Source organism: Rattus norvegicus, chromosome 7 (assembly GCF_036323735.1).
Source record: "Rattus norvegicus strain BN/NHsdMcwi chromosome 7, GRCr8, whole genome shotgun sequence".
Lineage (NCBI taxonomy): Eukaryota > Metazoa > Chordata > Mammalia > Rodentia > Muridae > Rattus > Rattus norvegicus.
Genome location: NC_086025.1, coordinates 64771453 through 64788764, shown reverse-complemented (window position 1 = coordinate 64788764; position 17312 = coordinate 64771453). Strand labels below are relative to the sequence as shown.

Here is a 17312-nt window from a genome sequence, read left to right as displayed (position 1 = left end):
GCGGGTCTCGACGCCGCTGTGGGGCGGGGGTGGGTAGTGCGGGAAGCCAGGCTTCCTATCTGCCCCCTCTCAGTTCACATTTAAATCCGCACGTTCCAGCCCCCGCTCACTCAAGAACCGCCCAATCCACCATCAGTTCATGGAAAAGCCACCACCTCGCTCTCAAACCAGGAGAGCTGTCTCTGGCGAGGAGCTGCCTGCAAGGTCACTGCCACACCACCTGTGCCAGTTACTCAGGGGGAAACTGAGGCTTCCACATCCCCTGCCCCTCCAGCGTCCCTCTAACAACAAGCAAAGCCCCTATCGCCTTGTTTGTAGAATCCAACCAGGGCTGGGATTGGGGCCTGAGGCTTCTGTAGGAGGATTTCCTACAGTTGGCATCAACAAGGCCCTCATTTCCCGGGAAGCACAAGCTCGCTCGGAAAACACCCATCTCAGTCTCTACTGGCTTCAGGACCTCTTCCTATCCTTGGCCCCATCCCTTGGTAGAGGAGCTTGGCTCCTCCATCCACCCTAGAGGAACGCCTCCCTCATTCTTGCAGTGTCCCTCCATCCCAAGTAAGCATCCAGGTGTCTCAGGCCCTGACCCTTCCTACTCACTAGGGGAGGCGCGTAGCTCTGCGCCCAGCAGCTCCCTGGACCCGCTGCTGGAAGACAAGCCTTGGGGTCCGGGAAGGGGCCCGGGACCGGGAGGCCCTCCTGTGCTCTTGGTGAAGATACCGCTGATAAACTTGAGCATCTTGCGGTCACGAGTGGACGCTCGGCCGCCCTCCCGGCCCCTTTTTAGCCCCGGAGCTGGTGGCTCCAGAGTGATAGGGGGTGCAGGCCCGAGGGGCTGCGTGGAGGCGGCAGTGACAGAAGTAGCTGGAACTGGGATTGCTGGCACGGTGAGCGGAGGAGAACCGGCACTGGGTCCTGGGTGCAAGTCACTATTGTCCAAGGTCTTACTCTTGCCTTTCCGAGGGGACAATTTTCCTCTCGCTCCAGCCCCAGCACCGACCCCACCAGAGGTCGTGACTGCAGCGCTCCCTCCCCCGCCGGCCGCAACGGCAGAGGCTCCAGTCCCGGCGGTGCTCTTTGACCCCTTGACCCTGGGTTTGCCCTCGCTTTCGGGCCATGACAGGCGGCTACCCGCGCCCTTGCCCCCGCCGGCTTTGGCTCCACTAGTGGTCACGGTCTTGAAAGGCTTGGGAGCTGGCGGAGGAGGCGCCACCTTGAGCCTTCGGCTACCGGTGCCAGGATGCGGGGAGGACGAGCCCGGGACGCCGCCACCCGTCCGGCCTTCAGGTTCCGGACCCCCCCAGCTCGGGCTGCTGAGTAGAGGGCGCCGAGAGGAAGAGGGGGCGCCCCCCGGCTTGGAGTCCGGGCTCAGCCCCCCGGAGAGCGGGGGTCCCGGAGGGGCGGCCCAGAGGGACAGTCGGCGGCCCGGAGCCGGGGAGACCGGGCGAGCCGGACTGGCCGGAGCCGGGGACAGCGCGGGGGGCTCCGCGCCCCCGGCGCCCGCGCTGCTGGTACTGATCCACAGCGCATCCTGCCGGTGGAAGAGACGCTCGTGCCGCTTCTTGCCGGGTTCCTCCGCGCCTCGGGGGCTGCCAGGATCTCGGGGCTCCGAGCCTCTGGCCCCAGGGGCGCCGACCGCAGCTGCAGACGGAGAAGGCGGCGGCGGAGGTACCGACTCGAGCTTGACCAGGGTCAGCGAGATGAGGTAGGTCGTTGTCCGGCGCTGAAGCGCGCCCGCGCCCCGGCTCATGGGGCCCGGAGACCCCCGAGCTGGGGAGGGGAGGGGACTCCCCGGGTCTGCCTCAGGGGGGCCCAGCCATGGGGCCGCCCTGCTCGCTGCCCCCAGCCCCCGGACCCCTCTGAGCCCCCGGCCCGGCTCCGCTGTCGCCGCCGCCTCCGCCGCCTCCTCTTGCGCCCCCCTCCCATCACATGGGGCGCCCCCTCCCCATGCTCCCCGCCCTGCGCCCCCACCCCCTTGGAGCCCCGGGACCTTGGTGCTGCTCCAGGGAGGCGCGCCGGATCGTGCACCCGGGTCTGGGTGGGGGCGTTGAGATGGGCGGAGGAGGGTGGGGAGGACAGTAGTGGGGGCAAATGGGGATGAAGGAAAAGGGGTAGAAAAGGGGACAGAGGACTGGAGGAGAAGCTCGGGTGAGGGGAAGGCAGGGGCGGGAATGCGGACTCAATGGACAGAGGCCGCGGATGCAGTGGGAAAGGGGGGTCTTGGGGTAATGAGACTAGTGGGGCTGTCTGTGCGGGGGATTCGCAGGAGCACGGGGAGGATGCTAGGGATGGAGATATTGGAGGCAGTGGGGGAGGAAAGAGGGAACGGGAGGGGGTAGGAACCCACGGGTCTGGGGTCTGGGAGGGGAGGGGCGTGGATCCTGGAGAAGAGTCGCGGGGGGGGGGAAGTTCGCCCGGGATCGGCTCGGTCCGGATGCGCGTTGTGTCCGGGCGCTCCCCTCACATTGAGGAGGAGGCGGCCCGCGGGCCCCCCCACCCCATCTCTCCTCCCCCCCCACCACCATCAGCACCGCTGTCTGCTAGGGCGGTACAAAATCCAGGACTGGATTTCCCTCCCAAAACCTGGACTGGATTTTCTGGGACTTGGAATTACCTCCAACAACTACCTAGCCCCCTCATTTCTCACACCAAGGTTAGGGAACACGAATGTAGACTATATAGCATTTAGGGACGAAGGTAAAAACAGAACTATTGGCTAGACAGGTATAGGGAACAGAGAGAACTCTTGGTCCCAGTCAATTCTGGGGAAGCTGAAATGGGATATCCTTTTCTGGGCCTTTCCCTTTCCCTTCTCAGGGTACCTGGATGAGTCTCCTTTCTCATCACCCAGCTCCCTCTCCTACCCCGCTCCCACCCCACTCCCACCCCATACTGAATACTTGCACTGCGCCTTGAACTCATTGTCCCAAAGTGAACTTGGAAAGTGTCCCCAGGGATGGGGACAAACAAGGAACTTAGAAGGGTAGGAAGGGAGGAGGGGTTGCCTCTGGAGGGGAGAGGCTTGAGGGCTTCTGAGCCCAATCTGCAGCATGAGTCAAAGGCCCAGCTCAAGGTGGAAGAAATACATCTACCGACTGACACCCCCCTTATTCCAAAATGCATCTAGTCTCCATAGCAACCGTAGCTCCAAGAGTGCCTCCGAAGCAGCAGCGGGGATAAGCGGAGAGGAGGGATCAGTGTGTAGGATGGGTGGGAGACCAATCAGGGGATGCTGGTTAGTGAAGGCCCTACTCTCACACCTGGATACCCACCTGCGGGGGGGATTTTGCTCCTTGGACACAAGGGACCCCCTCAGCTGAGCCAGCGGGAGCCCGCCTTTTAGGTGTTTCCATTCAATGTCCTGAGGTCTATGTAGCCTGGTTCATACAGCAGGTGTGTGTGTGGGGGGGGGGGTGAATGGACACCATTTGTTCTGTGTCCCCACCCCTTCGGGGGCTTTGGAGTTCAAGGCTTTTCCTCCAGAGGGGCAGAGAAATAAGAGCAGTTAAGCTCGTGCAGAAGAGAGACTGAGACCCCATGGAGGGAGGAGGGAGGGCTGGAAGGAAGAAGATCTTGAAGCCTTGGAGACCCCTGCCCGGGATCTGAGAGTCTCAGCGGCGGTACTTTGATTTGGCGTCCCACCCTCTTGACGCAGCCCAGACTATAATAAGTGCTGCCGTGGGCGGCTCTTGGAGGCAGGAGCCAGCACCGTGTTCTTCGGCCTGGTAGGGGGTAAGGGTTGGGGGCTGAACCAGGGTGCGGGGAGTCCTTTGTTCTACAGAGACCCATATCCACTCTCTCCCATATCCTGTGTTTGAAGTCAGTGGTTTCTTAGGGTTCGCCCATCAAACATCCTCAGGGCAGATGACCCACCCTAATTTTTCATGAAGGAGACAATTTCATTAAACCGGAATTGTTAGCTTTCTAGTGTTTGGGGGTGGAGTGGTCTCAGTTTTCCTTCATATTTAGTGTGAACAGAATTCTGTCTGGAACAAATTACTTAGGAAGAGCACAGCTTTGCCAGGTGAGGTAGTGCACTCTTTTGAGGAAGCTGAGGCAGGAGGCTAGCTGAAAGTTTAAGGCCAGCCTGAGCCACACAGCTAGTCCAAGGGTAGCCTGAGGTAGACAGCAGGACCTAAATTCAGACTCAAAACAACAACAACAAAAAAACAACAACAACAAAAAACAGTGTTGGATTGGGGTTGTGGAGTGGTGGAACCTGGAGTGGTAGGAGGCCTGGAGGCCTTAGGTTTTGTCCCCAGCAACACACACCACACACAAAGAGATGGAGAAAGGTCTAGCAGCCTCCACTCTCTCCTTCCTTCCTTCCTTCCTTCCTTCCTTCCTTCCTTCCTTCCTTCCTTCCTTCCTTCCTTCGATAGCGGCTCAGTATGTAATGTAGCTGAGTCTAGGACTTGCTGTGTAACCGAGGCTGCTCTAGAACCCTCAGTTCTGCTCCATCTCCATCGTAAGTTGAGAGACTGTGGTGCCAGGGTTACTGAGATGCCTCCCCCCAATCACATTAGCTCTCTCCCCCTTTCTAGGACTAAGAGAATTTCTTTGCCTGGTCCCAACACCATGCTATTTCAGACAAAGGTGGAATCTAGAGCTTTTCCCCTAGACAGTTCTGTGAACCAGCTCGGCTAGGTCTCCTTTTCCCATCATTGTGGATATCAGGGAAGATGCAAGTGTATTTCCTGTCAGAGGCTTGTGTTTAGGAGCTGAAAGAGATGCTAGCTTCAGAAGAGTAATGAGAAGGCAGAGGCATGGAAACTATCCCACTAAAAACCTAAACCAACCAATCCTGTCTCTAAATTGTGCCCTGGTGTCAGAAGGTGTCCTGGATAGAAAGTGTTTGTTTGTTTGTTTGTTTGTTTGTTTGTTTGTTTGTTTTTTGGACACTCACTTCCCAAAGAAGTAGCTGAGAACAGATAACTGGAATGATCAGGGTCTGACAGAGAATGGGCTTCCTTCTCCCTGATGCAATTCACAAGCAAAGAAGCCTGCTTTTGTGATTTGTTGGGAATCCAGAAATGGATGGAATATAACAGCCCCCCAGTTCCTCAGTGCTGGGCGTCCTGGATGGAGAACAGACTTGCCAGGGCCCCAGCACAGGATCCAAGGCTACAGTGGGCAGGAGGATGTGGTGGATGCTGTTGCCATGACAGCACTTCCTCCCAGTGTTGTCATCAGCTACTCTAATGGCACTAAGGAGGTAGAACGGAAGGAACTCGAGGGGAAGACGAGAAGGGGAGGCAGAAGACGAGGGGACTGAGGCAAGTCCTGGGGACCTCGCTGCACCACGACTACAGCTGTATGAAGTGTGGAGTTTTAAGGGTTAGTGTGTCTGGGAACCTGACATCCTTTGTGGTGTACCACCCTCCCCCTCTGCGTGTGTGTGTGTGTGTGTGTGTGTGTGTGTGTGTGTGTGTGTGTGTTTCTCTACAGCTGGAGAACAAGAGGTCACTGATCTTTAGTGGGTCCTGGGAATGGACACATTATTGAGTCCCAGAACCTTCTGCCCCGACGGCTTCCTGTTCGGGACTCCTTAGACAGGAACTCTATCGAGTCTGTTACACTCTGTCTCCCCAGTGTGTATCCACTCTCTAGTGCCAAGAAGGTCCGTTCCACAGGGACCCATGTTTTGTTCAGAGTGGGTTTTTGGAAAGAGGAATAATAACACACCCCGTGTCTTTTCCCATCTCCCCTGATGTCTTCTTCCCAGTTCCCAGCTCCATCTCAAGAACTAGGAAGTCGATGCCTAAACGACCAGAAACTATGTTAAGACACAGCTAAGCGTTTCTGTATCCCGGACTGGTCCCTAAAGCAGCCGAGTTAGGGACCGGTGCATCTCTTACCTCGTATGCTGTCCAGTGAGGCCTGGATGCCAGCTCGGAGTTCAGGGTCACCCACTCTCTCTGCCAGCTTCCTGAGTCGGCTTAGAGCTTGCTTGGCCACCTCATGTCGCCTGACTTCTGCTCTTACTGTGACTATAGCCAACTGCCTCTGGGCATGCATGTTGCGCAGTCTTGCCTTGCCAGATTACCAACTGCCTCTGGCTCTGACGCCCATGACCCCACAGCTCCCAAACTTCAGAAGGCCCCTTCTGCTGTGCCCCAGAACTCCTCAACCCTGCCCGCCCTTCCGTCTGTCGGCCTCACTTCCTGACTGGTGAGCTTCAAACCCACAACCCACACGGTACTACCTCTTACACCTCCTGCCCCCTCTAGCGTTGACCCTTCAGCTCTGACAGCTGACAGCCGGGCCGCAGTTATGATTGCTCAGTCAGGTGAGGGGAGCAGCCTTAATGAGTGAGACCTCAGTGGGGGGCAGCTGATTAAGATGGGTGTGGGTTCTGGAGAATGTGGCCAGTAGAATTTCTTGGCGATTCGCAAATTTGTCTTAGAAAAACACAGAAATCCACATGTATTTGGTCCGTCTCCACAGAGGCCTGCATGTGCTAGAGAAATAGCTTAGCCATTAAACCTAGGGCTCACAGTTCTAAGCATCAAGAGTTTAGGCTCCAGTTACCTGTCTCTCTACACATTCCTTTTTTCTTTTTTCTTTTCTTTATTTTGTTTTTTTTCAGCTATTTATTTATTTATTTATTTGGAGATTTTATGTATTTCCATTTCAGATGTTATCCCCTTTCCTGGTTCCCCCCTCTCCTGGTTCCCCCCTCTCCTATTCCTGGCTCCCCTGCTTGTATTAAGATGCTCCCCCTGCGGTTGGAGATTTAGCTCAGTGGTAGAGCGCTTGCCTAGCAAGCGCAAGGCCCTGGGTTCGGTCCCCAGCTCCGGAGGAAAAAAATGTTCCCCCTCCCATCCACCCACTCCCACCTCATCATCCTGGCATTCCCCTACACCAGGGAAACAAGCCTCACAGGATCAAGGGCTTCTCCTCCTTTTGATACCAGACAATGCCATCCTCTGCTACATATGTGGTTGGAACCATGGGTCCCTCCATGTGTATTCTTGGGATGGTGATTTAGTCCCTGGGAGCTCTGGGGGTCTGGTTGGTTGATATCGTTGTTCTTCCTATGGGGTTGCAAACCCCTTCAGCTCCTTCAGTCCTTTCTCTAACTCCTCCATTGGGGTCCCTGTACTCAGTCCTATGGTTAGCTGCAAGCATTCTCATCTGTATCAGTAGGGCTCTGGCAGAGCCTCTCTGGGAGGCTCTGTCAGCAAGCATTTCTTGGCATCAGCAATAGTGACTGGGTTTGGTGGCTGCACATGGGATGGATCCCTAGGTGGGGCAGTCTCTGCATGGCCCTTCCTTCAGACTCTGCTCCGATTTTTGTCCTCGTATTTCCTGTGTTCTCTTGTATTTCTAAAGACTTCCCTTAGTCTGTCTCTAACTATAACCATCTCCTGTTTAAAAGACCTGAGGGGGGAATGGGTTATAGGGGAGAAAATAACCTATAACCCAATAAAACTATGTGCTCCAAGTTCAGTTTCTATCACAGTAATTAGCATGTGTGTAACATTTAATCATTTACAACATACTTTCATATATATCCACGACAAGCCCAAAGGGTAGGATAGGATAATTTGTCACTCTTGTGCAGAAATGGAAACCATTGCTCAGAAAGGTCCATAGCAGGTGAACAAAGATCTAATTATACTTGGGATCTGATACACACACAAGTGAGGCACTTGCCAGCTCATAACTCTGTATCATTGTTCTGCCCTTGATTCATGACCTGAAGTAGAAAAAGAATGAGTAATTGAAGGAGAAAACGGAGACAAGCAAGTTTGGGGTCATGGGTAATGGGTAGTTTGGCCCAGTTAGTATTATTTTTGGCATGTGTATGTGTGCGTGGTGTTCACAGGCATGTGTGTTCCCAGGTGCTCTGGTTTCATCTCTCTTACTGTGATACAGTACTCTGCCAAAAAAACCCAACTTAGTCAAGAAGGATTTGTTTCAGCTTACAATTCTCAGTTGTAGTCAAGTCAGGAACTTCAAGTGACTTCCTGCCTAGGGAGTGGGGCCACCCACATTGGACTGGTTCTTCCCATATCAATTAATTAATTAAGTGCCAACCCACTATAGGCAAGGTCTCCTTCACGGAGACCCTCTTCCCAAGTGATTCTGAACTGTGGCAAGACACTTAAAACTACCGTTCACAGGATGGGTGCATGGGTGGGCACGTACATGTGTGCCTTTGTGTGGATTAGTTCAAAGGTGATATTGCTTGCCTTCCTTGCTTGCTTTCCAACTTACTTATTGAGGCAAAGTCTCTCAGCAAGCCCAGAGCTTGCTAACAGGCTAAACTAGCTAGCCAACTTGCAGTGAAGACCCCCTGTCTCCACCCTCAGTGCCTGCTAGAGAGTCACAGGCAGCAGCCATACCTACTTGGCTCTTGTGTACACTGTGGGATCTGACCTCTGGCCCTCGAGCTACATAGCAGGCACTTCAGCCTCTGCGCCATCGCCTGAGTATTTTGTTTCATCCAAACTGGAGGTATCAAATTATTTTCTTTCTTTCTTTTTTTTTTTTAAAGATTTATTTATTTATTATATATAAGTACACTGTAGCTGTCTTCAGATACACCAGAAGAGGGCATCAGAACTCTTTACAGATGGTTGTGAGCCACCATGTGGTTGCTGGGAATTGAACTCGTGACCTCTGGAAGAGCAGTCGGGTGCTCTTAACCGCTGAGCCATCTCTCCAGCCCCCAAATTATTTTCTTATACATATCTTCTTTTAAAAACTATTTTAGGGGTTGGGGATTTAGCTCAGTGGTAGAGAGCTTGCCTACCAAGCCCAAGGCCCTGGGTTCGGTCCCCAGCTCCGAAAAAAAGAAAAAAGAAAAAAAACCTATTTTAGAAGTATTTATCTTATTTTTATTTGGTTTTTTGAGACAAGGTTTCTTTGTGCAGCCCTGGCTGTCCTGGAACTCACTCTGTAGACCAAGCTGGTCTCAAAACCACACTACCTCTGCCTTTAGAGTACTGGGACTGAAGGCCTGTGACACCATTGCCTGGTCAGTATTTAGTTTATTTAAAATTTATTTTGTTTTGGGCTGGAGAGATGGCTCAGTGGTTAAGAGCACTGGCTGCTCTTCCAGAGGTCCTGAGTTCAATCTCCAGCAACCACATGGTGGCTCACAACCATCTGTAATGGAATCTGATGCCCTCTTCTGACAGGCAGGTGTGCATGCAGATAGAGCATTCAGAAACATCAAATAAATAAAAATCTTTAAATCTTTAAAAATGTATTTTATGTGAGTGCTTTGCCTACATGTATGTATTGTGCCATGTGCGTGCCTGATGCCTCTCTAGGTGGGAGGAAGGTATTGGGTCCCTTGGAGCTGGAGCTCTGGAAGGGTATGAGCCACCACTTGGGTGCTGGAAACTGAACTCAAGTGCTCTTAGCCTTGGAGCCAACTCTAGACCCTCAAGAGTATCTTCTTGAGGGTGATATATGAAGAATAACTTTGAATGTTTTTATTTGGAGATAAAGGGGTTGTGTTTGGATTATTTACTGGACTCCATAAAAATAGACTAAACGGCAATACTTGAGTGCTGCTCGGTACTGGCATCTCATATCCTAACTCCTTTAGTCCTCACGACGATCCAGATTTGTTAGGGAAGTATTGTTAGGGGTAGGTGCTTGGCCATCTATCCCCCTTTTGCAGATGAAGAAGGAGATACGGGTTTTTTTTTTTTATTTGTTTGTTTTGTTTTGTTTTTGGTTCTTTTTTTCGGAGCTGGGGACCGAACCCAGGGCCTTGCTAGGTAAGTGCTCTACCACTGAGCTAAATCCCTAGCCCCGAGATACGGGGGTTTAAGTGCCTGGCCCATAAAGCTAAAACCCGTGCAGTTTGACTTCAGCACAAACTGGCTGTCGGCAGTCACAGGATGTGAGCACACACAGATTCACATCACTGAGTGGAGTTGATGGGAGCATTTTCTGGTTTCATTCCCACCAAGGCTGCTTCTTTACCCAGGAGGAAGAGAAAGGCTGTGTCCTTTGTCACTCCACTCAAAGGGCACTATGTCCAAACGCTTATGCAATAACGTTATCGACCGGCCATCCACTACTCCCCCTCTGGAGTGAAAAGTATGAAACCTCGGGACTGGAGAGATGGCTCAGAGACTAAGAGCACTGGCTCTTCTTCCAGAGGACCTGGGTTCAATTCCCAGCACCCACATGGCAGCTCACAACAGTAACTCCAATTCCTGAATACAACACCCTCACACAGACATACATGCAGCAAAACCGCCAATGCACATAAAACAAAAATAAATACATTTTAGAGTATGGAGACTCTATTTATTCATATTCCAGACTCGCCCCCACTGTGCCATGTGCCAGCCCTGATCAGGCACATTTGTGTTCTAAAGGTATAGAGAACACCAGCGTCTGTGCCTGTGGTTTTGTCACGAACAGGAATGCACCAGCCTCAAGTCACTGTCTCCACCTGAATTTCTGGCGTGTTCACACTGCAGAGAAAGGAGTGCAGAACGGAACATGAGTACTAGTAAACGCATTTAACACATGCATGAGGATTTGCCCGCTATTGCTATGCCTGACTTGGATCCTTCCTAGCTGGGCTACATAGTTCATTTGGCTCCTCTTGTTGTTCCAGAGTATGACGCACTAACAACAAAACGATGGCATCATCGTGAGATCATCGGGAAATCGGCGGGGAAGGGTAATCTTTAGAGGTGCAGAGCCTCTTCCTCCCACCTCTACAAGCTCCCGTTTTTCTGTTCACCTGAGTATCTTCCTGGGTTCCTAGTCTCGAAACTCCGTGCTCGGGAATCCAATCTCTGGTCCCTAAAACACTGTCTAGAAACCCTGGCCTCAGTTTCTTTTCTTTTCTTTTTAAGTTTCGTCCAATGAAGAAACTAAGGGAAAGACTGAGAGGCGGGCTGGTGACGTAATGCAGAATGATTGGCATTGAAGTCCTGGATGTCCTGGATTAGCCACGAGTTTCGCCAATCCAGAGGCAGGGGTGGGACGGTGCAGGCGCAGAGAATTGGTTTGGCTGGCTTGGATTTAAAGCGATAGACGCTGTTGGATTCCTACAAGACGGTCCTCAGTACCCTCCCCACAAGTCTTGGGACCATTCGGGTCCCCAGATCTGGGGAGATGGCTTGCGGCGGATTTGCCTGTTCCAAGAATGCGCTGTGCGCTCTCAACGTGGTTTATATGGTGAGGTTTTGGAAATGGGGAAAGCTCCGGGGCGGAAAGAATGGGGGAGTTTCTAGGGGACTTCCGGAGTGGAGATGGGTGTACTGGGGGTTCTGGGAAGCTTCCCAGAAACTTCCGGCGAAGAGGGAATTCCTGGTTACTTCCGTGAAGAGGAGAGACTTCCGGTGATGGGGGCTTGTTTGGTGGTGGGCAGAGGTGAATTGAAGACTGCGGGCCTATAGTTCCAGTCTTCACTTCTGCTCCAGTTTCTTCTCAAAATAGAGATGCTGGACAACGCCAAGGTTTCCATTTGTATCTTGAGTACCTTGCCCTACTCTCTCCCAGCTACTCCCAGTTACTTGGGAAGCGCGCCTAGAGATGAATAGTACCGACTGCACACCTCAAGCGCTTACCTTGTTAAGTCCACGTCCCCTTGTAATAGCCTTGGGCTGTGATGCATGGTAGAATTCTTTGGTGATGACAGGGTCTCACTGTGTAGTGAGCTAGCACAGACTAGCCTGGAACTTGGCAATGCCTCGGTTTCAGGTCTGAGACACCATATCAGGCTGGATAAAGTGTATTCTTTCTATTTCTTGCAGCTTGTGGGCTTATTGCTCATTGGCGTAGCTGCCTGGGGCAAGGGCCTCGGTGTGGTGTCCAGCATTCACATCATTGGAGGAGTCATTGCTGTGGGAGTCTTCCTTCTCCTCATTGCAGTGGCTGGACTGGTGGGTGCCGTGAACCACCATCAAGTGCTGCTTTTCTTTGTATCCTGACCTAAGTGATTGGGATTGGGGGCTGAGCAGGCTTTTCCTGGGCAGGGGACCTCAGACATGTCTCTTCGTTCTTATTCTGTAATCCCCAGAAGTTGATGATCCCTCCCACCCCCAACTTGATAAAGGTGCAGTTTTGGGAACAGAGAAGGGCCTTGAACTCTGCCCCCTTGCCTGCCACATTGCAGTTAGAATTACAGTGGTGAGATTTTAAAGACAAAAACCGGGATCATGCTGTGTGGTAGTCCTAGCTTGGAACTCACGCTAGGCTGGCCTCCATACAGGTTTGCTTGCCTGTCTCTCCCTGAATGAGGTATTTTAAATGGAAACCAGATTCTTTTGCCATAACTTCTTCTCAGTATATGATCATCCTGGGTTTGGTCTTCATCTTCCAGTTTGGAATCTCTTGCTCATGTCTGGCTATTAACAGAAACACACAGGTAAGGGTAAGCCCTTTCAGTACTTGCTTGCTTTCCCCACCTTTTAAACCTTAGTCTGACCCCCTCATCCTGTCCTGCTCAGACCCACTGCTCCCACAGGTGTCTGCTCCCTGACATGTGTGATTATTTCCCCCAAGATGCAGAGAACCTGAGAAAGACACTTGACATTACCAAGGACTGTGCGTGCTGCACGATACCGCGCAGTGGTTTCTGTGGGATTGCCCTTACAGGAGCAGGGAAATAGAAGCTCTTGAACTGAGCAGGATGCAGGGAGACTAATGTTCCTATGCCTGGGTGCTCTAGGCAGATGTCATCAATGCTTCGTGGTGGGTCTTGAGCAACAGTACCAGGCATGAACTGGAGAGAAGTTTTGACTGCTGTGGTTTGTTTAACCTTACAACCGTGCACCTACATGATGATGCTTCCTGCAGTGCAGTAAGTTGAAGGAGTTGTCATTTATGGGACATTGACTGCTGTTGGGATGTGGCAAGTGAGCGGCTTTGCATTCTCTTTTTGTCCCCAGCTGTGCAAAACTAGGAGCTCTCCATGCCAGATGTGTGGGGAGACATTCCTAAAACATTCAGACAAAGCTCTCAAGATCCTAGGAGGTGTTGGGCTCTTCTTCAGTTTCACAGAGGTAATGATGTTCCCTCATGCACACACGTGTGAGTGAACCTTCAACCCCATGATTGGAAACAACCCGCCTTCTCTCCCTCTCCTGCAGATCCTCGGTGTTTGGCTAGCAATGAGATTCCGGAATCAAAAAGACCCTCGAGCCAATCCTAGTGCCTTTCTATGAGATTTGATCTCCCAGACAGGATCTTTGCAGCCTCGGCTGGTTTCTACCCAGCTCTAGCCATGGAGGGCCTTGAACTCCGCATTCTCCTGCCTCAGCCTCCTGCCAGTATTGCAGGCATCACCACACTCAGCCAGCCTTGTGATCCTTCTGACTTGGCCTTGCCTTCTCCCGGCTTTTTAAATTCTTGGAAACCTAGGATGGCCACCCCCAACAGGGGTTTTTGTTTTAGAGAGAAAAAGGTCCCTTACCTCACTCCTAAGAACTGATCAAGTGATGGCTACATTTATTTATGTCTGTGTATTTTGATGGGAATATTATGGAGGGGGAGAGGACTCCATTTCTCTGCCTAGGAGGGTCTAGCACTCCTAGAAGCACAGGTGGCTGATGGGAGCCTTTCATAACTGTTTTCCTTCCCTTCAAGAACAAAATCAGAACACCAAAGGAAAACCAGTTACAACCCAAGGCCTCACAAGTGCTGGGCAAGTATTTCTACCAGTCTGTCATCCCAGCCTCACCTACAATCTCACAGGACCAGTGGACTTAAACTAAAGCCATTTTGACCAAATATTCAAAGAAAGGATTTGAAAGATCCTCTCCGATCTTGTCAGCCAAAGAGCTGGACTGCCTGCCTAGGTCCTTGCAGGGAACTTGTTTCATTTGGTTTTTTCTTTTTCAAATCTCCCAGTGGCAACGCCAATCAGAAAAACATTAAAGAAAAATAAAGACCATACTTCTTTGTCTTGTTTTGTTTTCCTGTATAAAAAAGATCCCAATATAAATCAGGGAGGGAAGAAGACAGATAATGCCTGCCCTTTAGTGTAGAGAAACAGGAGGGTGGGGGTGGGGTAAACCTCATAAGGAGAGGTAGGGAATTGTCATTTAAGGCTAAACCGGAGGACTCTCCATAGCCTCAGGGGAAGGCAGAGGCTGCCACTTCAGCAAGGTTCTTTCCACACAGCGTCCGGAAACTGGAAAAGGCAGCCCCTCTCCTCACTCCGGGTCACTTTCCTCCTTGTGCAGGTAAGAGTGCTGCAGGGCTCGGAAGGCAGAGATTCGCTTAAGTGGATTAAAGGTCAGCATTTCCTAAGGGGAGAGGCAAAGGTCAGAGAACAGCTGATGAGCTGATGCCCACCCAACGTGGCTGAATAGCCTCCTTTATCCTCCTCTGGCTGACCATTTGCAGACTGTCCATAGCCAAATCTTAGCTCCAGGGCCCCTAAGGTTCTGTTTTGTCTTTGTGTGCACTTGCTCATGTGTGGAAATGTGGGTACGCACAAGCCGGTGTTTATGTGTGGAGCTCAGCAGTCTGGGCTGCTGGTCGTTGCCCTCCATCTTTTACAAAGTCCAGCACTGCTGTCTTACCAGGGGATCTGTCCATCTCGCCACAAGAATGGCACTACAGAAGCACCTGACTTCTACGTGGATTCTGGGGATTTGAACTCAGGTCCTCAGTACTTATGCAAAGGAGCTCTACCCACTGAGCCAGCTTCCCAGGCCATGCCGTGTCTTGTCTTAACCCAATCCCTGCTCAGGCCCAGTACCAGCAGCAACTGCGCTCCAGATTCCTCCATCTCCGGCACCACTGACTGCACTGGCCGAGGTCCTCTGGGGGAAAAGGCTCCTCGAGGAAGAGAGACCTCTCGAGGCCAGTCGTCTTCTGGAGGCAATCCAATGAGACTGTAGGGACAGGACAACTGTCAGGAGGGGCCCCTTCCCAGCCAGTTGCTATGGAATGTTCCTTTCCTTTTCCTTAGTGGATACTTACTCAAAGATTTTGCCCAGCTGGTCAGCCTCAGAGTTCCCACAGAAGAGAGGCCTAAGGTAGAAAGATAGTCAAAGTACATTCTTTTAAAAACCGGAGTAACCGTTAAGTGGACCAAACTAGAGTGTGGAGCTAAGGAACAGGAAGTTACTAAATCCAGGGCATTTCAGATTTGCCCATGTGGTTTCTTTTCTAGGCAAGGTGATTGGTATGAACTGGGTAGGCTGGGACTATGGCTGGATGGCAGGGGACCATGCCTATGGAAACCCCAGGTTGGGTATCCTGCACTGTACATGCACAAGAATGGTCAAGAACAGATAAGTCTGTAAAAGACCTGGGGCAGAGTGTTTAGTTTAGTGGTACAGAGGCATGGCTGAGGGGTTGGGGATTTAGCTCAGTGGTAGAGCGCTTGCCTAGCAAGCGCAAGGCCCTGGGTTCAGTCCCCAGCTCTGAAAAAAAAAAAAAAAAAAAAAAAGAAAAGAAAAAGAAAAAGAAAAAGAAATAGAGGCATGGCTGAGTGTACGTGAGTCCTGATTCCAACCTCTAGCACCGTGAGAGAGCAGCAAAAGATCTGTGGAACTGAAGGTGGCTTAAGAGTTTCAAGTCCCAGCCAGGCAGTGGTGGTACATGCCTTTAATTCCTGCACTCTGGAGGCAGAGGCAAGAGTTCAAGGCCTGCCTGATCTCGTTTCTGTGTAGCCAGCGCTACACAGAAAAACCCTGTCCCATGGCAAACAAAACAAATGTTTCTAGTCCCATACTTCCGGCGAAACATCTCTGCGAAGATACAGCCAACACTCCACATATCCACAGGCGTTGCATATGTAGACTGCAGAAGAACTTCAGGAGCCCGGTACCAGAGCGTAACAACCTAAAGAGAATAGGAGAAATAAGTGAGTGTTGTCCTCGTAAACAACTGTTTGGCTCTGAAAACTTCAAGTACAAGACTCCTTAGTCGCTTTGGGAAACCACCAAGCCCTACCCCGAATCCCAACCTATTCCGGCTACTGTCTTACTGACCACAGGCGTGAGGGCCATCTGGTAGCTGTAGATTCTGGCTAGGCCAAAGTCGGCCAGCTTAACTGTCCCATTACTTGTCACTAGAATGTTCTCTGGCTTCAGGTCCCGGTGAACAATGCAGTTTGCATGAAGGAAATCTAGGCCGCTTAGAAACTGGCGCATCAGATCCTGGTTTTGAAGAAAGAAGCAGAGAACTGTGGAAACTATGTATCACTGTGTCCAAAATCCCAACAAGTTCTACTGCACATATCAATCCACCTCCACCCACCCCTCCACTCACCTTAATGGTCTCAACAGGCAAGCCCGGCGGAGGTGCTTTGTCCAGGTATGTCCGTAGGTCCTGGTCTATATGCTCAAACACTAAGGTGACCTTGATGTCCCGATCAGTTCGGGAAGTAGCACAGACATCCATCAGCCTGAGAAGAACAAATGGTCAGGAGCTGGCCATCCCCTTTGTTTCAACATGGCCTCTGGCGTTCTAGGGTCCCACTCCTGACTAACGGGTCCTATTGTCCTCTCCGCCCCACTCCCAATCCAACCTTCTCACCGTACAACATTGGGATGTTCAAAGGCCTCCAGCCTTCTTAACAAGGCCACCTCACGAACTGTGCTGACGGGAAGGCCCCCTCCAGCTGCTCCTCCATTAGGAACTCTCACACTCTTGAGAGCCACAAAGTGGCCACTGTGGGGATCTCGGGCTTTGTACACCGTCCCATAGGCACCGACACCAATTTCAGCCACGGGTTCATATCGAGTGGTAGCCATTCTCGGAGCAGGGGATCTACAATCACAGAGGCTTCTAATACCAAGCTCTCTCTCACAGTTAGGAGGAGATGACCCGGCAGTAACAAAGAAACTCCTGCACAAGACCTCACCAACATTATCACCAGCATCCCACCCTCCACACATCCAGGGCCCGCGCTCCTTAGGTAACACAAAGACTTCCAACAAACCCTCTTCCAGCCACGTTTTGTCCTGGAGGAAGAAAAGAATGCTTTCTTTTCTTTCGGAGGACCATTGCGCCCGGCACAAAGAAGATCACAGTGCACAGGGCTTGCATGGAACAGTCTGCGCTTCACTCTCTGAAATCACACCCTCGCCCACGACCACAAAGGCCCCACTTCCCGCCATTGGGCCACCTTCCATACTCAGCCAGCGACGCGCACGCGTGGGGAGCTGGAGGGTGCTAGTGCTCGTGGGGACTGGCCCCCCGCTTCTGGAAAGGGTTGCACTCACCTTACGCTCGGCCAAGAGCTGCGGAGGTGGCCCTTTATCTGGGCCCGGGAGCCGTTTCCTGCGGCGCCATACACCGGGGATCGGTCCCGGGCAGCTGGACGCTTCGGGCCAGACCATAGACACAGGCCGCGAGCTAGAGAG

The 17312-nt window shown here is 52.0% G+C and overlaps 3 protein-coding genes across 10 annotated transcripts in view; 1 reads left to right on the top strand and 2 right to left on the bottom strand.

Annotated features, from left to right (window-relative positions):
- The window catches only part of Agap2 (ArfGAP with GTPase domain, ankyrin repeat and PH domain 2), a 17007-nt gene extending 10860 nt beyond the window's left edge, over window positions 1-6147 (bottom strand). For 2 of the 4 annotated variants that reach the window (XM_063264227.1, XM_006241500.5), the window contains exon 1: window positions 5859-6147. In XM_063264227.1, the coding sequence (XP_063120297.1) occupies window positions 5859-6018 (160 nt within the window). In that variant the 5' untranslated portion in view covers window positions 6019-6147. Of the gene's footprint in view, window positions 1-600; window positions 2812-5858 lie in introns of those variants that run through there. The other 2 variants (XM_006241499.5, NM_023026.2) reach the window with 2 other exon arrangements.
- Tspan31 (tetraspanin 31) lies at window positions 5231-13884 on the top strand. Of its 4 annotated transcripts, none has more exons than XM_063263799.1 (7): window positions 5231-5337; window positions 10839-11163; window positions 11742-11909; window positions 12275-12355; window positions 12659-12790; window positions 12879-12992; window positions 13080-13884. In XM_063263799.1, the coding sequence occupies exons 2-7, from the start codon at window positions 11101-11103 to the stop codon at window positions 13152-13154; spliced, it is 633 nt and encodes a 210-aa protein (XP_063119869.1). In that variant the 5' UTR covers window positions 5231-5337; window positions 10839-11100; the 3' UTR covers window positions 13155-13884. The 4 variants fall into 4 exon arrangements, with proteins under 4 accessions (XP_063119869.1, XP_063119868.1, NP_001008379.1 ...); XM_063263798.1 differs by lacking the exon at window positions 5231-5337 and adding an exon at window positions 10638-10660; NM_001008378.1 differs by lacking the exon at window positions 5231-5337 and having other exon boundaries at window positions 11008-11163; window positions 13080-13882.
- On the bottom strand, window positions 13874-17312 carry Cdk4 (cyclin-dependent kinase 4). 2 transcript variants are annotated; one of them, NM_053593.3, is made up of 8 exons: window positions 17172-17312; window positions 16483-16716; window positions 16216-16351; window positions 15936-16103; window positions 15677-15786; window positions 14920-14970; window positions 14696-14831; window positions 13874-14237 (listed from the first exon to the last, which is right to left on the bottom strand). In NM_053593.3, exons 2-8 carry the CDS (start codon window positions 16698-16700, stop codon window positions 14145-14147), a joined length of 912 nt encoding a protein of 303 aa, NP_446045.1. In that variant the 5' UTR covers window positions 16701-16716; window positions 17172-17312; the 3' UTR covers window positions 13874-14144. The 2 variants fall into 2 exon arrangements, with proteins under 2 accessions (NP_446045.1, NP_001389324.1); NM_001402395.1 differs by lacking the exon at window positions 16483-16716.

What these genes read in the sequence shown, in the direction of transcription:
- Tspan31 (XM_063263799.1), top strand. Translation starts at nt 11,101, where the DNA reads ATGGCTTGCGGCGGATTTGCCTGTTCCAAGAATGCGCTGTGCGCTCTC. An exon ending in ATGATGCTTCCTGCAGTGCA is followed by an intron (nt 12,791 to 12,878) that starts GTAAGTTGAAGG and finishes TTTTGTCCCCAG; the next exon opens with CTGTGCAAAACTAGGAGCTC. An exon ending in TCTTCTTCAGTTTCACAGAG is followed by an intron (nt 12,993 to 13,079) that starts GTAATGATGTTC and finishes CCTCTCCTGCAG; the next exon opens with ATCCTCGGTGTTTGGCTAGC.
- Cdk4 (NM_053593.3), bottom strand. Translation starts at nt 16,700, where the DNA reads ATGGCTACCACTCGATATGAACCCGTGGCTGAAATTGGTGTCGGTGCC. An exon ending in AGATGGCCCTCACGCCTGTG is followed by an intron (nt 15,787 to 15,935) that starts GTCAGTAAGACA and finishes TATTCTCTTTAG; the next exon opens with GTTGTTACGCTCTGGTACCG. An exon ending in CTGGAGCGCAGTTGCTGCTG is followed by an intron (nt 14,238 to 14,695) that starts GTACTGGGCCTG and finishes CTCTCCCCTTAG; the next exon opens with GAAATGCTGACCTTTAATCC.